Consider the following 20,965-nt stretch of genomic DNA (forward strand, 5'->3'; position numbering starts at 1 on the left):
AAGTTTACGGAATTGTTAATTTTAGACCCCGTTATCGGGACGAAGAGGACGACCTGCGACCTAGAAAACACTCGGATCGCTCGAGAGACCGCTACTACGATCGAGACAGGGATCGAGGCGCCGATCGTGGAAGAGATCGATCCCTCGACCGTGGAAAAGATCGTACCACGGACCGAACGGTGGATCGTGATCGCGGACGAACGCAAGACACCGAAAAGCAAGAGAGACCGTACTCGACTCGACTTGTGGACAGGGAAAGAGACGCGGAACGTTCTAGAACGGGCTCCAGAGCCAAAGATCTACAAGAGACCACGGATTTGCCGTCTAGAAGACCAAATAGCTACGAAAGAACAACCAGCACGGCGACAACGACCACCACCACGTGTACGCCCGAGCAACTGGTTCAGAAAATAGAATCGGCCACGAAGGATCCCGCGAACGATCGATCCGAGAGACCCGGTCACACGGAAAGACCACCGAGACCGTTGCAAAGTCCACCGACGCGGACACCGATCGAGGACGAAGAGTCCCATCGAACCAATCAGCAGCCGGATTACCACGAGAGGGATCAGGAAGAGAGACGCGAACACGGTCAGTACCACACTTCGTCTCTAGAGGAATACTCGCAGGACTACTACGACGAACCAGAAGATCCGCCTGCTCCGCCCCCGCGAACTGCGGTTCGCATCGTCAAACGACCGTTCTTGCCGTCCAGAGGCGGGAATCCCAATCCGAGGGGTCTGTCGTCGGTCGGTTCGAAAGCAACCACTCCCAGGAGGGACGAAGACAGATCAACGGAGAGGACGACGGTTCAGGAAAGGCAAAAGAATTACTACGAGAATCCCCCGGAATCCCATCAAGAGTCGAAAGCGCAACAGGAAGAGAAAGAAACCTACGACGCGTACAAAGCCATTCAAGGTGAAACACAGCGCGAACACAGGCCGGAGGAATACGACACGTCCATAGCCAGACCCGCGATTCGACGACCGGTCGACCGGCAGCGGGAAGAGGAACCTCAGAAAGTTATGGAAGACGCGTACGTTAGGGAATCGAAGCACGGACAGCAGGAAGATCGACGGGATTTTGACGAGGGGTTGGCTAAATGGCCTTCGGAGGACTATTCGAGCGAAGGAACGGCGCAGGCCTCGAGTTCCTCGCTTCGAAACAAAGGGAGACTGACCGCCAGCGAAAACCCGAACGTTTACGGATCCACGTTTAAGACGGAGGAGAACCAGGAGCATCCGTCCGGCCCGGGCAGTTTCAGAGTGAAACAAAAGATCAACGAGGTAACGCATCGGCTGCAAGACATCCCGGAGAGCGAGTACGACGTCACTCTGAACGATGCCTTGACGCCCACGTTGAATCAAGAACCGAACCTGCCTAGCGGATTCGTTCTGCCTCTTCACAGGCAAGTCGGACGGGACGCGATCCTCCAATCGTCCGAGAACAATTACAAGGTCTCGAGACCGGTGAATCAACAGCAACAGAAACCGTTCGTGCCTAGTCCACAATTTCTGCCGACATCCAACAACGACAGACTGAGAACCGTCTTCTACAGATCGTCTGACCCGATTCAGATAAGCGGGTCGCAATACCGGCCGCAGAGGGGACCGTGGCACGATTACACTGGTTATTGAAACCGATCACTAACGCGCGAGGTACATTCAGAATTTGAAAAAGCTTCGGGATATCACGGGAGTCGTGGACGAGTGAAATTTACTCGCATCGGCGTCGAGTCGATTACAACGATACCCGGATAACTGAAACGAAAACGAGTCCTCATAATTTCAGTTATCCGGGGATTACTGTATTCGGGGGAACGGTCGTTATCGAACCCCTCGATCGCGCCGATCAGACTTTTCGATGTCTTTCATGCAGGCGAGAAAAGCGGAAACGGATTCTTCTGTCTTCGGGTCCCTGAAAATAAAACACTAATGCCTAAATAATCAAATAACTATCGCGACGCTGGCAAGCATCGAGCGTAAAAGCAACGATAAATGTTAATTGCATTTCGTATGTTTCCATCTTACAAATAGAATAATTAAACAGACTCGAAAGGCGTGACTCTAGAATTATATCTTCGACGATAGTATCCATGTTCAATTTCTTTCTCCTAATGGCGCGCATCGGAATCTACGTTTTACTATCCGGATACGTTTCAAACTTTAATTATTCTAACGGTAAATGAAATTCGGGTCGAAGGTGCAAACCGTCCCGCGATTGTTTCTGTTTTCGGCTAAGCTTGTAAATACGCACACGATTATGTCCAATTTTATCATGTTTCTTTTCGAATTAAATTATTCTTCTACGCACGAGATACGTGTATACAGTTTTTTACAAATGTTCTTTCGTCGTCTCAATTTTTTCTTTCGATAGTAGTAGCAAATAAGTCTTCTCGAGTATACATTTTAAATGGAATGTATTGTAAATTATATCAACCGTGACGTACGATATTAAATAGTGAGAAAATATAGCTGAATTTATTTTTCAATTCATGTGATTTTTAAACCGATGTTTAACACTTTGATTGTCACGAGAATTATTGTTATGTTAAGAAAACCCCTTTGCCGTTACTGTTTCTATTCGTAACAGAAGCATATAAGCAAACTAGTATATTTTACTAAACAAAAATACATTTGTAGTAATTACTATTTTTATAATGTCGAAAAGAAAAAGTACACCAACAATTTTTAGCGAATTAGTTATTAGTCGAGAAAAACCTGTTACGAGAAACGTACATAGTTATGCGGAAGAATTACGATTTTCCATTACAAGAAATTTATAGTTATATTATCTTAATATGTACCTTTATAATAATTTATTAATCCTTTTATATTTTGTTGACTATCCGTCCAGGCACTTATTTAGAACATTAGCGATTAAAAAGTATAATAATCAAAGTGTTAAACTCGTAGCCATTCGCTCGTGATTATTTACGATAAAAACCTTGCCATAAATAATCACGATTCCCAGGTCTCACCGCGTGGAGGTTGCTACGAATGGAGACCCATAAAACAGTCCCACCACCTTCCATTTTAATCCACGCTTTGAGTCGTATAAAATACTTTTTTTACTGTTTTCAAAAAATCGTAACGTGTATGGCCTCCATAAAGGTAAGTGGGGACTGCAGGAATATCTTCTAGTAAGAACGCTATGAAAAACTACATGGTACATACAGTTTATCACACAAATATTCGAACATCGATGGAAGTTGATTTTAATATTCTGCATTTACAAAATATATACAATGGACAATATAGTTTATAGACAAGAAAAACACAAAAGCTTTCTATTTGTAATCATTCGACTTATGAAATAATAAAGAGAAAACAAGAATAATAATAAAATAAATAAATAAAAATAAAATTAAATATCTCCTGTATTGTATAACATGTCTTAAATATGTTGGCATGTTAAATATGAAATTTGTTAGCGTGGTTTCTTTTGAAATCTAACAGAAAAATATAGATTGAAAATATAGATTTTGAGAACTAAATATTTCCATGGCCCTTCCATACGGATGATAATTTTGAATATTTATGCAGCAATTAGAAAAGTATTTACATTTGTCAGCTTTATGAGGGACATAGTAAAAAATCGCCATTATTTTTTATGCTAGTGGGCATTGAAGTAGAGAAAGATATATATTTTTATTGAAAATATATATTGAAAATTATTGAAATTATTTCTAAAAATATTTTTTGAATAAGAAAACCACGGTTTGGTTGGGCTGTATTAAAGGAAATAACTTCGATATATGGTAGACCACTTGACTTGTTATTTTGTTTATTTTCTGTTCCATATTTACCAATAATTATATATTTACAAATTCTTCGTTGCGGTTAATTTCGACCTAATTTTGGTGATTCATTGTGTACACACGTGTGAAAATGGTAAGACTTAAATAAAGTTCCGAAGAATAGAACAGCGGGATGCAAAGAGTACCTGTAAACGCCACGAAAGCAATAGATCTCGTTCCTTGTATTCGGAGTAGGTTACATAACGAAACGAACGTGTAGAATTTTACGTGTACTTGTCGAAAACCTCGAAGAATCGTACGTTTTCGCGTTCGAGTGAACTTTAATCCTAACAGATTGTGCCATAAGTGCGATTTAGTCGATGACAAGCGTTCAGTAAAGGATAACGTAAAATACATCACAGAGTAAAATTTACAACTTAACAGAGCCACGCGTGCACAGAATTAATCATTCTCGTAAATACAGCGACGAATAACTTCGATTCAAAGTACAGAGATAGTATTCCAACTTCGAATCGTAACGCAATACATATTACGAATGCTTCGTGTGAACGTGGCTATGGCTTAAAAAAGAACGGTAACAACAATTATATTCAGTCAAATTGTAAAGTTGCATTGGAATTAGCAGTTCGGTGATAGACGCGCGATAACAAGTGAGAAAATGTCGCGTCTCGCGGCTTTTATGTCGCAAAATGCTCAGTCAAAATATCGACGACACGTAAAATAAAGAACACAATAATGATAATTCGCTAGTACCAGTCGCACCGTTCAAAATTTGTACTTGCGAACTATAAAAATATTAAATCTTGTCTCGCGATGCCGAGCGGTCTAACGAATCCGGGATCGATCTCGAGCACCGACTATAATCTCTATGGTTAGCTTCTAGTGCGATTGTTCTGTACAAAAATGATAGAGTACAAGAATAGGTTAAATGTGTATAATGTATATATGAATATATAAATACATATACATATACATAAATATATATTTATATTTATATGTATTTATAAATCTCGAGAACGTACGTCTCGATAATCTTTCGCGAGCGGGAGGACTCCCATTTCTCAGGAATATAAATATAGACGATGCAATTTTTATTTCTTTTTGGAATCACGATTAATTAGATTACACGCTATAGGAAAGAGAATTATTGGCTGGCAAGAATACGCGTCCACGGAATGGCGGAGGATTATTTACAAATTTTGTTATATTACAAAATACAACATCGAACACAATAAGAACTGTAACGTTCTTTTGGTACGAGGGCAATGGCTTCTAAACGTTTTACAGTTTAAAAGTTAACTTCGGTCGATCGATGCACGATCCAAGCCCGAGAAATCGTCGATTCTCTACGCGCGGTGTTTTTCTTATTTTTTTCACTGACTTATTCGGATTTTATTCCCAATTATACCTGCGCAACAAAGATCGACGAGTCCTGCTTCGACATTTTAAACGCTACGTTAAACTGCCTGTCCACCTGAAGCTAATTTGGATCCTGGAACCTTTATTCTTTGGTAAAATAACGTTAAACGTCAATCGTGTCTATTTTGAGAATTATCCTCGAGAAAACAAGACTTTCGTGAGAACGATGTAACTTTATCCATGCGACACGAATAATTATTACTATATAGACGCGTTATCAATTTCTCGAATAGGAAGAGTACATTAATAGTTAATATCGATATTTGGCGTGCGTTGAAAAAACTATGGAATCCTCGATACGATCGTGAGAATATTAATCGCGTCGCGTGAAAAAATTTCATCGAGAAATCGGAATTACGATCTTATCGATAGAATAGTAACGCCTAGTATCATTTTCCTAGAATTTCCATACAGTGAAATGACCCGACAGTCTCCGCTTTTATACAAAATATTAATAACGTGTAAAATTTACTGACCAGCTTATTAATATCATCGTAAAAAATTATGCTTTCAGTATGTTCTTAATAGCTACCGAGAACGCAGTCAGTTACCCCACATCCCTTACGATCATCGTGTATAAACATATAATCAGCGGTCGTGTAAGTAGTAGAACCTTTATACGATAGTTAAAACTAATTTTAAACAAATAGATCGAATTACGAACGTTCCATAATTTATATATGTCGATAGAATTGAGCTAATTTCTTATTGCTTACGAATCGTCGTCGATACGGATAAAGTAAAAAAAACGTGTGAGGAAACATTAGAAAGTTCTGATTGCCAGCACAAAGACACGTCTACTTACACTAGCACCCCTTTACAATTATTTAGCCTCTTGATTCAGTTCGACGATATTTTCTCTTGTGTATACCTTATACCTGAACTTTCGCTTGATATATACACAAAGTTACACAACGTTGTTCCCTAAGCGTGAGCAAGCTTCGAGTTCGCGCGCGAAATCCAGCGAAATCGGCAGAATTCGCAGCCAATAGGATCGAGGAACAGAAAAATAACCTGAATCCCATTTTTTTGTAACTGGGGGGATTTCAGGAGCTCCCGTCGCTTCTAAAACATAGACGCGCGACGATAACTCAAAGCTTGCCGCTTTTAATCCCGAATTGCGTAACCGAACGTGTCTCTAGTGTTAAAATCCGTCCCTTCGACGAGAAGAAACGAAATAACGCACTTTGTACACGGCACATACGTACGTCGTTCATCGTTCGACACCCCCTTACGCTATGGGTGGATCGTCATCGTCGTCGTCGTCCCTCGTGATTAGAACGTTGCCGTAACGATTCTGACGGAACTGTCGAAATCGTTGCAGCCATTTGTATCGTCTCGCGCCGAAGTACAACAAGACACCAATTACTACGAGGAAGGTTGGGATTAACAAACCAGCCGCTACAGAACTACCTAAACAAAGTTCACAAATAATTCAGTCCCAGAAGCATCTCGTTGCGCGCAGCTGTTAAGCATTTCTTTCTACGATAACACTATGAGTAACGAGATAACCCGGATTATCGGTCCAATATTTTATACTCAGAGAAGAACGGTTCGACTTGTCTCAACAGTTTTCTCGATCAGAAAACCTTTTCGGTGAAATTATTTTAATTATACAAGATGGCTGAGGATGAATCAAGCATAGGATTTTTCAGGTACAAAAAAAAATCGAACAGGAGAAAATTTGTTAGTAATTGTTTCATCGGTATTTGTAATATAATATGGTTAGAAGAAGATTGAGTTGATTTCTACTCATCTGATTAACATCGATGATTAGACGAACGATTCACCGTAATTATTCAAAATTTACAAGAAATATATAAAAATTGTATTAAAAAAATACCATACAATGAATATCAAATTATATTAATCTCTAATATTAAATGTAGTACTGTAAATTGAGTTTTCATTACTGCAAAATAAATAAGCCAATAGTTCAAGAGCCTGCGACAACGAAATAAAAATATCCCAGAACGCAAAGGGTTGATAAGGAACACCTTATTACATTCAAATTTTTCGAAATCCTTAAATGTCTTTCATCACTAAAGGATTAACACTTTCACAGTCCATTAACTCATATTTTAGTCAACATGTTAAGCCATATACTTCTGATTTAGAAAGCAGTTTACGTTTAAAGTTTTATACGAGTAATCAAATTATGTAAAAAATAATTAAATCGAACATTAACATTAATTTATCAAACTTTGGTTAGAGAACAACAAGAAAAACACAATACGTACTTGATTTTTACCACTGTATTGCACAGATAATTGTTTCAGAATTATCACTTTTTATGTGTGATCGAGGAATTACATTTTTAGGTGAGACAAGATCTTTTTTTTTGGACTGTGAACGTATTAAAGAAATATCGTCTTTTTTCAATTTGATATACCTCCTGAGTTGAGTTTAAGATCTGGTTGAGCAGTTGTCACGCTAATGCTCAAAGTGGTCGTGGTCTGCACGCATTTCTCGCCCACGAATTCGTAGTGCAATTCGCAATCGCATCGTGGTGCCACTTCTTGCGAATATTGAATGCATGTTTCATGCGGGCCACATTGCTCCTTCGCGATGCTCAAGTTGCATGGTTTGAACAAACTCGTTCCGTTTCCACCTAAAACAATCTCAAGTCCTTGACACCTGTCGATGCTCGAAACGACAAGTACAGCGAACATTTCACCAAGTAGGATGTACAATGGACCGATGTACTGCCACGATACTGCAAACATTTAACTTACACTGTTTCTACACTATTCTCTCGCTATATGATCGAGCTCTTCCCGCGACTTAATGATCAGCGTCATCCCCACCACTGAGGACTCAGTCAAGAAGCTACATACAATGTTAAACGCCAGACTTATCTTTCACAAAATGTTTAAAAGACTAATGTAACAATAAAATAATAAAGATATACAGTAACTCACGAAATTGATTACATGGTAATGTAGTTTCTAGTATTTTTAGAATACAGATTTCTTAGAACAGTTCATATTTGAGCAAAGCCATTTAAATTCTTTGTTTGCATTTCCTGTTGATGCTGAAACATCCAATTTGTTGGTGTTATTCTTTAGATCTAGCCAGTAGTGCCTGAGTTACTGTATAAAACCTTTCTTGCTGTTCATGAAAACTACTTCGACGATTACACTTACGCACAAGATAATGATACATACGATATTATTCTTGTATTAATATTAAATAAAATTTTATGTCTACACTTTTCTTGTAGAGTGAAGCCAATCGCTCGAAATACAGTAAAACAGATTATAAAAGAACTTTATGCAGGCGTTTCGCATAAAATATTAACAAATAAATATCAATGATTAGTAAGAGTAGAAACATGTATAGAAGTAATTTTGCGAAAAATAAGGTCGAAAATCGAAATTCTCTAACACAGAAAAAAAGAGAAAGAAAGTATTTAATTAAATATTAGTGCTGAAGAAGTATATGAAATACTACGACAAGTCGGATTGAAGAAAAGAACTTAAATTAAAAATCTTACTCAAATGGAAGAGAATGATTCTGCGAAAAACAAAATGAAAAATTAAACCGACAACTTATTTGCCATATAATTTTATTCATCGAACAGATGGAGGGATGGCTACAAAGGACTACGTAAATATTTTAAAACGCTTCCACGATAAGTATGCAAAAAATCGAGGCTAAGTATAAGAGATGTTATCTTTCAGCATGATAACAAACCCAAACATATTACTTGTTTCAGTGGTTATAAAAATCTTTAAGTTCGAATCCCATCGGAAACCTCTGGAGCCAATTATATCAAGAAATTGCTGATTTAAAAGAAAAACAAATTAAAATCTATCATTATTATGGAAAAATAGAATGAAATTAGTCTTGAATAATGCAAGAAATTTTTGGAAAGAAGAAAGTTATTTGATGTTAAGTTACATTACTGACCACATCCAACATCGTGCCTATTGTTCAATTATTGTTGCGATAAATACAATGTTCAAAATATGTTTTGTATTTCTTGTATTAATATAACGCTTCAAGGTATACATAAAATATACGTGTTCGTAAATGAATTATCAGAGATTACAGTTTGATCTGATAAACGTATAATAAAGGGAAGTATTTGATCAATTTCGAGAGTCGCTGTAACTCGTTTTTAAATCTGAAAAAGTGGCATTTTCGTAGTTATACGTGAAGAATAAACGCACCGCAATAATATGCGTTTCACTATGCTCAGTAGAGTGAATAGTGATTGTGCTGCACTGTTTTCGCAGGAACGTCGAATGAGACGATCCATCATACGCCGCCATGCTTGATGGAATGTTCGCTTAACACATTCGTTACACACGCGTCGCATATGTGTGACGACTGTCTATTTTATATCCCTCTGAACAAATAAAATATAAATTGCTGACCACTGTCACGTTAAGTGGAACGCAATATTGAAAATATTCAGTTGGTATAAAATATATTTGCAGGTCATTTATTGTTATTAATTCAATATTATTAATCAATATTATAAATCCTAAAAATCCAATTCCTAATATTGCATAAATTATACCAATATTTCGAAATGTTTCTTTTTTCCCACTTTCATTAAAAATAATGTGAGAAATTAATCCAACGTATTAAATATATTTTCTATTTGTAGATAATTAAAAGCACGTACAACGCTGAATAAGATTATTACGAATATAGCATTGGTCTATAACGAACGGTTTTCCAACCGGTGATAGGAAACGTGTTAAACCACGATAATTACACGACGCGTGAGTCCCTGAATATAACTCCTCTTAATGGCGTTTGAAACTGTCCTCGCGATATTCGCGTATCGCTTCTAAGTTGAACGATTATATTTCTGCACCTTAATCGATCGAAGGTTATCCTGCTTGGCAGTAAATTGCTGTTCTTTGCAACGACGACCCGAAGAAAATTAGGCGGTGCTGCGTCGAGGATCGACAACTAACATAGCGCGTTACATCGTACGAGATAAATCAATCGATGAGTCGCATCGACGATCGCGCAAATTGAAAGCAGGGGATACAAAAACCCTTTCTAGTTAATTCGTCCAACCAAAGGTTAATAGATACGGTTATCAGTGACGATGATCGAGTGGTAAAACGCGCGATAAACGACATTCGTCAGCACCTTGAGTCCGGAAAAGTACGTCAATTGGGAACGATCGAAACGAAACAATTTTTGACACAAGCCCCCCTCCACTTATCAAAATAATCTATCGTCTGAATTTTTATCGCTCTAACAATGAAAACGCAGACAAAAGTCTTAAGGTTTCACTATGATAAAAAGTCAATCATTTTTATGGCGATTTAAACAAATCATTTTGAATTCGTACGGAATATAGTGTACAAAGTCACCGCGAGTATTAATAAATAATAACTTCGATTACTTGGGCAGATTTTCAAAATCAAAGGTTTCTTTTTATATTGTTAAAAGTAGCTGTTTGCAATGATTGTAAATTGTATGCGGTTTAAAATAGAAAATATGCAAGAAACGCGCTATTGTTTGTGCATGGAACAAGTTTCCGTTTATTCATTCTAGATTCCTCTAACCATGAACGGCTGTGATGAGTCATTGTCTTCATATTCAATGTGCGCAATTTTATGCATATTGAAACATTTATTAACAACTAGCTATTACCCGCTTCGTTCGTGTTGAAATCGCTTCTGTCAACAGTATTTTTTATTTTTTTTTTCAGTTACGTCTATGCATGGAAAATTTGTATGCAACAAGAAAGTTTTAACATTTAATTTTTAACAAACTATGTCATAAATATATATTAAAGATTGTATTTAAAGATATATTCTAAATATCAACTATGTTTTATTTATAATTGTTTAATATTTATCCTCTTTGATGATTATCCTATGCTACTCTTTAATATACTATACAGGGTATTCGGCCACTCCTGGGAAAAATTTTAATGGCAGATTCTAGAGGCCAAAATAAGACGAAAATCAACAATACCAATTTGTTGATGGTGGCTTCCTTAAGAAGTTATTAACGTTTAAACTTCCGCCAATATTGAATTTTTTTCTCGAAAGTGGATAACATTTCGGGAGTATGTCTATTCACCGAAAATGATTATAATTGACCCCCGCAACCGAAAATAATTTTTTCAGAACGATTTGAAAATTTTCAATTTTGCCGAAAAATTTAGACACCTATCCCCCTGTCGATTTTCCTTAAAAATTCGTTTTTGATTTTTAATAATTTTGTTCGACGCCCTACAGAAAAATTGTTCAATACTTTTTTATAGGTACCCATGAGATCTACTTCAGGAAAAAGTTTCATTGAAATATATTCACTATTATAGGAGTTATGGCTGTTTGAAAATTGGACCATTTTTATGGGGTTTTTCTAACATTACGGGGCCAAGGAACAACGTTTCAATATTTTTATAATTGTTACATATTCTATACCAAAATACGCGGCGTTTGGCTTTTTGAACATTAAAATCGTTCAATCCGTTCAGAAGTTATGGTGTTTTAAAGATTCGAATAAAATTTCCGGGGTACATTTCTAGCCTGGAATTGTATTTTTATTTAGGAATTTTTTTCTCGAAAATGGTTAGGATTTCGAGGGTATGTCTATTGACCAAAAATTATTATAATTAGTCTCTGCAACCAAAAATAATTTTTTTAGAACGATTTAAAATTTTTTAATTTTATCGAAAAATTTCACACCTTCTCGAATTTTTTTTCTCCAAACTGGGTAGGATTTCCAGGGTATATCTATTCATAAAAAATGATTGTAATTGACCCCTGCAACCGAAAATAATTTTTCCAAAACGATTTGAAATTTTTTAATTTAATTGTTAATAACTTTTTAACGAAGCCTCCATCAACAAATTGGTATTCTTGATTTTCGTCTTATTTTGGCCTCTAAAATTTCCCATTAAAATTTTTCCCTGGGGTGGCCGAACACCCTGTATATTAATCTATAATTTATTTTTTTTCTTTCATAATATCTATAAAATATATATATTTAATATAAATACATATATAAAATTTATTGTATATAAATTAATTAATTTTCATTGGCCAATTGATAACTAATCAAAATAAGAATTTAGCATCTGATTTTGTTTATTGTTTAATAATTTTTTTTTATCGAATATGATATTTAATAGTAATTCTACATTCAAGATAGCCGATCTTGAAGCATTGAAAAACCGAAATATTAAAAATTATTTAGCTTTTAAAATATTTACGTGGACCATATTGAATCAGTAATTTTTAATTTTACCATTTTGATACGATGATCTAGTAATAAACAAATTTGGAAAAACAGAAGCATAAGCAATCTATAAAAATACAATTAAACTTATGGTGAAATTAGTGTAAAAGGTATTTTGAATTATTGGTTAGAAAGTCGAAATTACGAAATTCAAAATAGCCAATTTTGAGATATTGAAAAACCGAAATATGAAAATCATTTAGCTTTCAAAATTCTTACGTGAACACTATTGAATGAGTAATTTTTTATTTTACCATTTTGATATGATTTGCTTATTTTTGGCCAGTATTTCGTATTTCTGATCCACCGTAGAACGTTAAATTATCAACTATTATACGTTGAATGGAGTCTAACTGTGTCTCAATACATCGTAGACCACGTAACGGTAGCTTATTGAGTTAATACAACACCGTCGACGCAAATCAAAAGTAACTCCCCTAATTTGCTTGACTCAAACTCGGTGCAGTTAACCTCTGTATTCTGGCTGATAAAACGAATTCGTCCCAATTAACTGATTCAGCCAATCTCGGCTCGCGCGGTACCGATAGAGACGTAAAAATGCTGCGCGCGTTCGAGACGTTTCGTACTCTTTTGTTTGGTTAAAAGGCGGGAATGCCAACGTATCTGATAACGAATAGATAACAAAACATTTTTTTGCTGCTCGAGAGATGAATGATGCACAAGTTGATCCACATGTAACCAGTAAACGCATAACAATAGAAAATGGAATTATTCATAGATCGAAAGTCAGAAGTAAATGCAATTGGAAAGACACAATTGATTATAGGATCGCGGTTCATCCACGGCTCGTCAAGTGAATATAAATAGAAGACTTTAAATGGTATAAACTACAAATTGGGGGAATTGTAATATAAAGATCGATTGAGAAATTAAGGGAGAAGTGGTGTATAGTAGTCTTTGTGTACCACTTAACGTATGTTTACTATAGCTTACTACACTCTGTTTATAAAATATTTTTCTTCCAAAATTACTGATTAATAACCGGATGCAATGGTATATTTGCAATTACCTTTTTATTTAATTACATAGTATGATATGAGCTTTGTATACAGGGTGAACGCGTTAAGTTTTGTCACCATTTCTTAGGCATTTCCGGTAATGCGATTAAAAAATGTATCATAGAAAATTTTTTCAGTATTTGGTGGGTTATATGTTTCTATATTCTTAAATCTCAAGAAATACTTTCTACGTATAAAGTCAAGGTTACAAAGGTTTTTGAGATTTAAAAATAAGGGAACATGTAGCCCACCAACAAACAAAAATTATCTGGCACTTTGGTTTAATTGAAAAGTGACACAAAATAATTGACCTTCACGTGATACAATTAAAGAATTAAATATCAATTCTAAGTCTTAAAATGTACTTGCGGTAGTCACAGGTGTAACTTCCGGAGCTATAACCAGAACACTCATAGTGCATCCACATTCTACACACGAAAAATTGCACTCCTCTTTTGTCTACACTGTAATTTAAATGGGGAAAAAGAATAGTTATGCGTTAGAATAATCAATTGATACTATCTTCGATATTCCGAATTAATAACATAGCATTGAAACTTAAAATATCATGTTAAGTTATTCTCGAAATGATCGCAAAATTAACACGAAGCCATAGAATTAATATACAAATCAGTCGATCAAACGATTTACTTTAAAGTTTTTTTATTCTGCAGATTAAATCGAGAATGCCAAAATTACGGTACTTTTAGAAATGCCATTGGTCAACGGGTAATTCGCCCCCATCGTTTTCAGTGTTACAAAGTATTCAAAATATGCTGCAACCCTCTAAGAGTAATTAACATTAATATTAATAATTCAAATAATATAATAGTGCCTAAAATAGCAATGTTGGGTTCGAGATTGTCGAATACGAGTACAACACTTTTAGAATCTAGGAAGAGGTTTATTCAAATATATGTATATCGTGAAATTGTACTGTTATTCCATGATGATAATATCTTAAAAAAGACTGGTATTCTGTTGACACTATATGTATAACGTTTGATCTTATTTTAATTAGAAAAACCTCAGAAGTATATTAGTAAAAGTCCCATTAACAAAAAATAAAAAATAAATAAATTTCATATTGTGTTATTTATTCAAGATTTGCTGTACTGAGGTTTTTTCTTTAGAATAGACTTAGCTAAACGAAGATTAGAGTTTTACAAGTGTGACTGATACTTCACACAGGGGGTTCTTTACAGTGGTCAGTAATAAAGACGAGGCAAGGTCTATCATTGCAATTATCACATACGTCACGTCGCGTCTTCATATCTCTTCGCTTCCTTGGTGGACTATACGTAACGATTAGTATAGAAAAAAGTCAGCTAAAAGTTCCCGAAAAATATACTGGATGAATCTACATAACAATACAAAAATCTGTCTCTAGCTTTCGGAGTTGTTCTATACAAGATGAATGAAATAACTTATTCATCTTAAATAACTCTTAAAAATTGCTTCGTTCAAAAGGACAAATATTATGCCTGAATCATTTTTCAAGATCAAATTTTATTCCTATGATATTTAAATCAATAAAGAGACAATTCCAGCCTGCTTTTAATATTGCCACGAAACTATAAAAGTTACTTTGAAAACTTATTTTTAACTATGAATTAATTATCAAAGTTTTATTTTCTTTGTATAAAACGTTACATACGCATCATACATATTTGTAACAAAAATGAAACAAAGAAACGTCTTTAAACATTTTTCAAACGTAAAATTATTTCTATAAATCGATACGTATTCGTGGAAATGCACAGATACTTTTTCTTCGGACTCTGTAATCGTTCGAAAATGAAGGAATCGAAGCGTTAAGATTTCACCATTCGGTTCCGTGCGATTAATTCAAATGGTTGATACGGGCCGATGAACTTCTACGCGATAACGTTGCAGATTTGATAGCGCGATCGAACAATGAGTCTTTTCATCCGCGTTCTGTGACGTTCATCCGTGGTTCTATTCGAGAAAACGAAAAGCTCGGCTTTCGTATCGCTAAACGAGCGCGGATCGAGCAAAAAGAAATTACATAATTGTATCTTCGAGCCCAGGTAGAACGCAAACAGACGCGGTTAGAAAACGAAATTACGCAAGTGTGTTCTACGCAAACTACAATGGAATATTTATACGCGAGTAACTGTATCCCGTACAAAACTGTTCCTGCTAGATAAAGTTACGAGAATTAACGGAATCCTCGTGGGAAAATATTCGTTGGAAAAGTCAATCGCACGCGACGGGCTACGCGTCCAGGCGTATCAGCAACGCGATAATTATTACCCTCGGGAAATTAATTGCGTGCATTTTCAATCGAACGTGTCGAGCTTCGTAATGTAACGTGTACACTCATAGATACGTATTTATTTGTTATACAGTAAGAAAAGAAGAAAGCGAAGCAACACCATTGAATCACTCGACGACGTGATAAACGTTACCGCTACGTGGACTTTGTTATCGTGTTGACTCATCTTACTTATTATGAGCAAAATGTTGATTGTCCTTGTCGGAGAAACGACTACAAAAATTGAACGTGACCGGAGACCGTTTGCAATGATAAGTACACGCTTTCGAGTTAGGCAATATTCCAAATATTTCCACTGTCTCGTCTTACGTAAATTCATCATTTTCTATGTTATCTAGGTTTTTAAATTTTTTAACCAATTAGCTGTTTCCACCTCTTTGGAAAATGTGTATCTAAATTGCGTCGCACAAATTTAGCGATGACTCGTCAAACATAGAGTATGTGTAATATGAAATTAGGCAAGCCACTTATTGCACAGTCTAAAACGATATATGAATCCGTAATTGCTTCTAATAACAAGGATACATTTACGAAAAATAATTCATAAAATATGCGGTTTTTTTTATATTAATTATTCATAAACTTTTATTTGTTCCTTTTATTTCGACTCAAAATATTTCAAATATCTTGAAGTTTACGAATATATTTTAGTTTTCCCTAAAATTGCAATTTAAATTGCAAATTGTCGCTACTTATTACTCATGATGAATATACTCGTAATAACACAAAATTTTGTACTTTTTTCATGACGAGTATACTCGCCAGAAACAGTTAACTGGTTAAAAGGCAACTCACTGAAGAAAAGAAAAAAATTGCAAGAAAAATACTCTTGTAATCGTGAAGCTTCAACGATTAATCTACGAATAAAAAAAGACGTTTAAGTTAACCACATTTTTCTACAATCTTTCGAACTAACCCTAACCCTTCTCAATTGTAAGACGCACCCTCTACAAATCGACCCTCCTCTCGCTCTGGTAAACACTGGTCTACGTTATAACGAATGCAACAGTTTGTCGGAACAGTCATGCGTTATATGTAGATTTGCATAAATCATCGCGTGAAAGTACAAAGTTGTAACAAAATACACGATAATAAGGTATAAGATTATTATGCAACTAATTGTAAATACTGTAGACAAGAATATTCTCGTTTATAATTATCTGAATGAGTCTCTATGTATGTCGAGACACGTAAGAGTTATATTTTTGACACGGGACGTATTTATTCATTTTTATAACTTGTCGTTGCTAGAATTTTAACGAAAAGTTGAGTTACAGGTTCATTAAAAGTGACAAAATACAATCAACATTGTCATTACGAATTGACTATAACGTTCCACGATTAGTACCTACAATTTAATAAATAGTTCTTGTATAATAGAAAAAATAGTATACAAAATTGTTAAAAGATTAATAATCAAAATCACCAAGCTCCGAACAAACTTTGAACAAGTTTTGCATTATTTTATAATTATGTAAAACCGTTAGAGCATTCGTCTTCCCGAAATGAAGTTATTATGTAATTATAAAAATACTTAGACGATTAAAACAAAACAAATAAACAAATGATAATCTATTCCAGTTAACGTTCAACTTCTTACTTGTTCGTTATAAAATATTCCACTCGACGATTGAAATGTTTATTTTTATTTAACGAAAAATGATTAAACAGTTGTATATTCGTTCTTCGAACTTAATCTAAATAAGCATACCTTATCGTACGAATAATTAGAAACAATGCTATAATGAAATCGGACCTTGCAAATTAGTCGATCGTGTGCGCACGGAACCCACGTGTTTTCTGCAATTTCCATTTATATTTCAAAGTCGAATCGCCTGTTTTCCGAAATTTTTGGATATACGATATAAAGTAAAATAATAGAGGGAGGAAAAAATCTGACGTTATCAAGAACTCCCGGACGCACGACTGTACTGAAAAATATCGCGTTAATTACGCCGTTCTCGGGGAACAAGGAAGTGCGTACACGTATCTAAATAAACCTGGTGGAACGAATTGATCACTTAGTAATGAGCGTACCTGACATATTAGTAACTAATCTTTCCTCGAGGCACCGTGTACGACGGTAGCTGATAGACGAAAGAATCGAAGAGAAACCGACACGCGAATGTATAACTTGTAACGTATCGACGACGCAATACGGAGAAACACAACACATCGGAGGGGACTCAATTTCTGGACCGAAAGAAGACCAAGAGGAGAAGAGTCGGAGCGAGAGAATACGAGAAAGCGCGAGTAAAAGGAAGGAAAGAGACCGAGAGAGCGGCGAGGGGTTGGGGGGAGGAGAAAAAGCGGAAGAAGACTATTATGGCCTTAGCAAGGGTGACCCCAAATGGTTCGGTCGAACGAAGCAATTTCGGTCTCGCACAGTACACAAGGAAGATTCAATTTACTGCCAAACAACGCCGATAATCATTTCTACAGAATCTGTTGTGCTTACCTGCGTAACTGAATGGCGCTAGAAAAAGAACCGCCACGATGATATAGCAGAAAACATTGACTCGAACGTATCGCATTTTACTTTTTTCGTTCGTTCGTTCCTTCCTGCCTGCCTTCTCTGTGCTACCGTTCGATCACGGTTCACGATCACATAATAAAGGAATTAAACGTTTGTTAGATGGTGCACTCGGTCTCGCGATCAGTGGGTTGGTTTATGCCGCTCGAAAAAACGTAACGTTGAACACAACAGACTTGCACACGCGTCTCTCATCAATAGCGTATCCGTGTCGATAACCTGCAATCGATTCGTAAGGAGGATCAACAGGCGCGCGTGAGCCGGCTCATCGCCGATCGGCCGGCCGTCACCACTTTTGACAGATAAATGCTAGGCCGCGCCGCGGAACGCGTTCAATCATCTGTTATTAAACGACCATTTGCTGTTATCGAAGCCAATTGGCAGTCGACGAATCGTCGCACGCGTCTCGATGTTTCGAGATATCTCGAAATCCATCGCTTCGCGGGAACGCGCCTGCGCCGCCAACAGGCGCGACGCTTAAAATTTAAACACGACACGTGTACAATATGTGCACTTCTTTCCAGTTAAAATCACTTTTTATTTTTAAAGTTGCGAAAGTTACTAATTTTACGAAACTACGCAAAAATTATTCCCTTTGATTATCTTCCTTGTTAGCAAAGGAAAATAAATTTTCATTCTCCTTGGATAATTTGGTTTAAATGCAACAAAGTTAACAGACTACATTTTCTATTCGAGTCATTTTTTATTTAACACACGTGATTATGGAGAAAAAGTGTTTTAATAAACATTTCAGTAATAGTTAGAAATTTCCTCGCTATTTTATTTTTGGACCAGGTATCCGTGCCAATAGTTTCTTTTTAAGCTCCTAGATAACGCTGGCATCTGTCTGGCGGAAATCGATTGCTATACAGGGTATTTTTAAAAAGTAGAACCCCCACTCTACCATGCAACTTTTCTCGAAAAGTACACGGATTCGTTGAACTTTACATACCGATATTGTGCGGAACGCATTCTGCAAGTTTCAACCTATCGATTACATATTTCGGGATTAAATTGTTTTCAATTCATAAATAAAAGTATCGTAACTAAACGCGTAGCTAAGCATATTACAAGTCCTTGAAACGTAGTTGCGATGACAGCAGCACGTGTCATGGCGAATAGCGTTGTCGTAAACGAAAGTCGCGTACCGTGAAGCGTTTGCATAGAACCCGACACAGCTTATCAATTACAATAACCAAAATGAGCGAAGAAACGGTGTTAAGTTTGAAATGGCACAGCTTCCCAACACATTTGACAGTTTCCCTCGATACGTGCTACGAGAAGCAACAGTTTGTAGATTTATCTCTGGTGTGCAAGGATGGGACAATTTTGAAATGTCACAAAATGGTATTGGCCAACTCGAGCTCATTTTTTCGGCGATTACTCGTCGCCAATGATCATCCTCATCCTATGATTATTCTCCACGACATCGAGGCAGACGACCTCAAGACAATCGTCAACTTTATGTACTGTGGTGAAATACAAGTGGTCCAAAGTGAGGTTAGGCGATTGTTGAAACTCGCCGAAATTTTGGAAGTTACTGGACTGAGACACATACAAACTTCGGTTCTGATGGGGGAAACCAACAATGCTTCTCCCGAAACATCTAGAAAAACGACCACGGTATCTCGTTTGAAAAACGAAGAGCCAAAAAGTTTGCCTTCAAAGACTGTATCTGATCACGAATCCAATACTAGGCCACAAAATAAAACACCCTGTTCAACGTCGAGATTTATATCATCTGCTCATCTTCAGAAAGGAGCAACCAAGCACTCGCAGGAGAGTATTAAGAAATGCGACGAAGGTAACATTAATTTATTAAGTCAACGTCTGGAGGCTGGTAGATCAGGAATCAGTATTGTAGACATCAATGATATGCCGAGCACCAGTAGAGGAATTTCTAACCCACCGCCTCAAAAAAGGAAAGAACCTTCTGATCCTGTTATCAGTTGGCCCCGCATTTTATCGGCTATATCAAAAGACAAGCCTTTGCATTTGAAAAAATTATGTATTATGGATGAAGTTGAAATTACTGCTGGAAAGGCACCTATAGTTATACAAGACAATTTGCAAAACGAACCTTTGGACAGAAGGAAACAACCCATTAATTTGGAAAACAATGAAAGTATGAAATGTGCTGTGTACATAAAAGATGAAATAGACATAACGACTGACATGGAAGAAGACGAAGATATGGATCCCCTTGAAGTAGAAGAGATTGAAAACGAGTGTACGGAAAACATTAGAGGTTCATCTCAAAGGTATTCTTATACAAACGTTGATCAAACATTTAATACAGGGACGCTTTCAGAATTTCCACCGAGAAAAGGATCTAATGGTTAATAGAAATAAAATAATGTTTTGAAAGCTGAAACAATTACTACCTGCTACGTTAAAGATAATATTTAGACTGAATAAAACTGTTTTTGTGATTGTAAATCTTTCTTTAACTAAAAAAGACTTTCCAAAAATGTAAACATGTACATGTTAACCATAATTCATTACCTTATTTCTTACTTTGTTACATGCCCTTATTCATTTTTGCAATAAATTAATTTAACCTAAATATTTTATACTGTCTATCCCCAACAACAAATAAATCGCTACCTTATTAGGAATAACTGTATACATAGATACTTTACTACACATACAATTTGTAATACTGTATATGTTACTATGGAAACCTACAGTGGTTAAACAGTCTCAAAAGT

The 20,965-nt window shown here is 36.1% G+C and overlaps 3 protein-coding genes across 6 annotated transcripts in view; 2 read left to right on the plus strand and 1 right to left on the minus strand.

The window, feature by feature from the left end:
- The window catches only part of LOC143344364 (uncharacterized), a 44,425-nt gene extending 41,954 nt beyond the window's left edge, over nt 1–2,471 (plus strand). For all 3 annotated transcript variants that reach the window (XM_076770360.1, XM_076770362.1, XM_076770361.1), the window contains exon 8: nt 26–2,471. In XM_076770360.1, coding sequence (XP_076626475.1) covers nt 26–1,637 — 1,612 coding nt within the window. In that variant the 3' untranslated portion in view covers nt 1,638–2,471. The remainder of the gene's footprint in view (nt 1–25) is intronic.
- Nucleotides 2,472–3,769: 1,298 nt separating this feature from the next.
- LOC143345131 (uncharacterized) lies at nt 3,770–18,628 on the minus strand. 2 transcript variants are annotated; one of them, XM_076771963.1, is made up of 3 exons: nt 18,180–18,628; nt 7,572–7,790; nt 3,770–6,592 (listed from the first exon to the last, which is right to left on the minus strand). In XM_076771963.1, exons 1-3 carry the CDS (start codon nt 18,253–18,255, stop codon nt 6,411–6,413), a joined length of 477 nt encoding a protein of 158 aa, XP_076628078.1. In that variant the 5' UTR covers nt 18,256–18,628; the 3' UTR covers nt 3,770–6,410. The 2 variants fall into 2 exon arrangements, with proteins under 2 accessions (XP_076628078.1, XP_076628079.1); XM_076771964.1 differs by lacking the exon at nt 18,180–18,628 and adding an exon at nt 17,759–17,856.
- Nucleotides 18,629–18,952: 324 nt separating this feature from the next.
- On the plus strand, nt 18,953–20,933 carry LOC143345129 (uncharacterized). Its single transcript, XM_076771959.1, has one exon. The coding sequence runs from the start codon at nt 19,455–19,457 to the stop codon at nt 20,595–20,597; it is 1,143 nt and encodes a 380-aa protein (XP_076628074.1). The 5' UTR covers nt 18,953–19,454; the 3' UTR covers nt 20,598–20,933.
- Nucleotides 20,934–20,965: the final 32 nt, after the last annotated feature.

This window comes from Colletes latitarsis, chromosome 8 (assembly GCF_051014445.1).
Source record: "Colletes latitarsis isolate SP2378_abdomen chromosome 8, iyColLati1, whole genome shotgun sequence".
Lineage (NCBI taxonomy): Eukaryota > Metazoa > Arthropoda > Insecta > Hymenoptera > Colletidae > Colletes > Colletes latitarsis.

Coding starts and splice junctions, on each gene's coding strand:
- LOC143345131 (XM_076771963.1), bottom strand. CDS start 18,255: ATGCGATACGTTCGAGTCAATGTTTTCTGCTATATCATCGTGGCGGTT. Junction 7,791..18,179: donor AGCGCCATTCAGTTACGCAG/GTAAGCACAACA, acceptor AGATTGTTTTAG/GTGGAAACGGAACGAGTTTG. Junction 6,593..7,571: donor TCTTAAACTCAACTCAGGAG/GTATATCAAATT, acceptor AACTTTGTTTAG/GTAGTTCTGTAGCGGCTGGT.
- LOC143345129 (XM_076771959.1), top strand. CDS start 19,455: ATGAGCGAAGAAACGGTGTTAAGTTTGAAATGGCACAGCTTCCCAACA.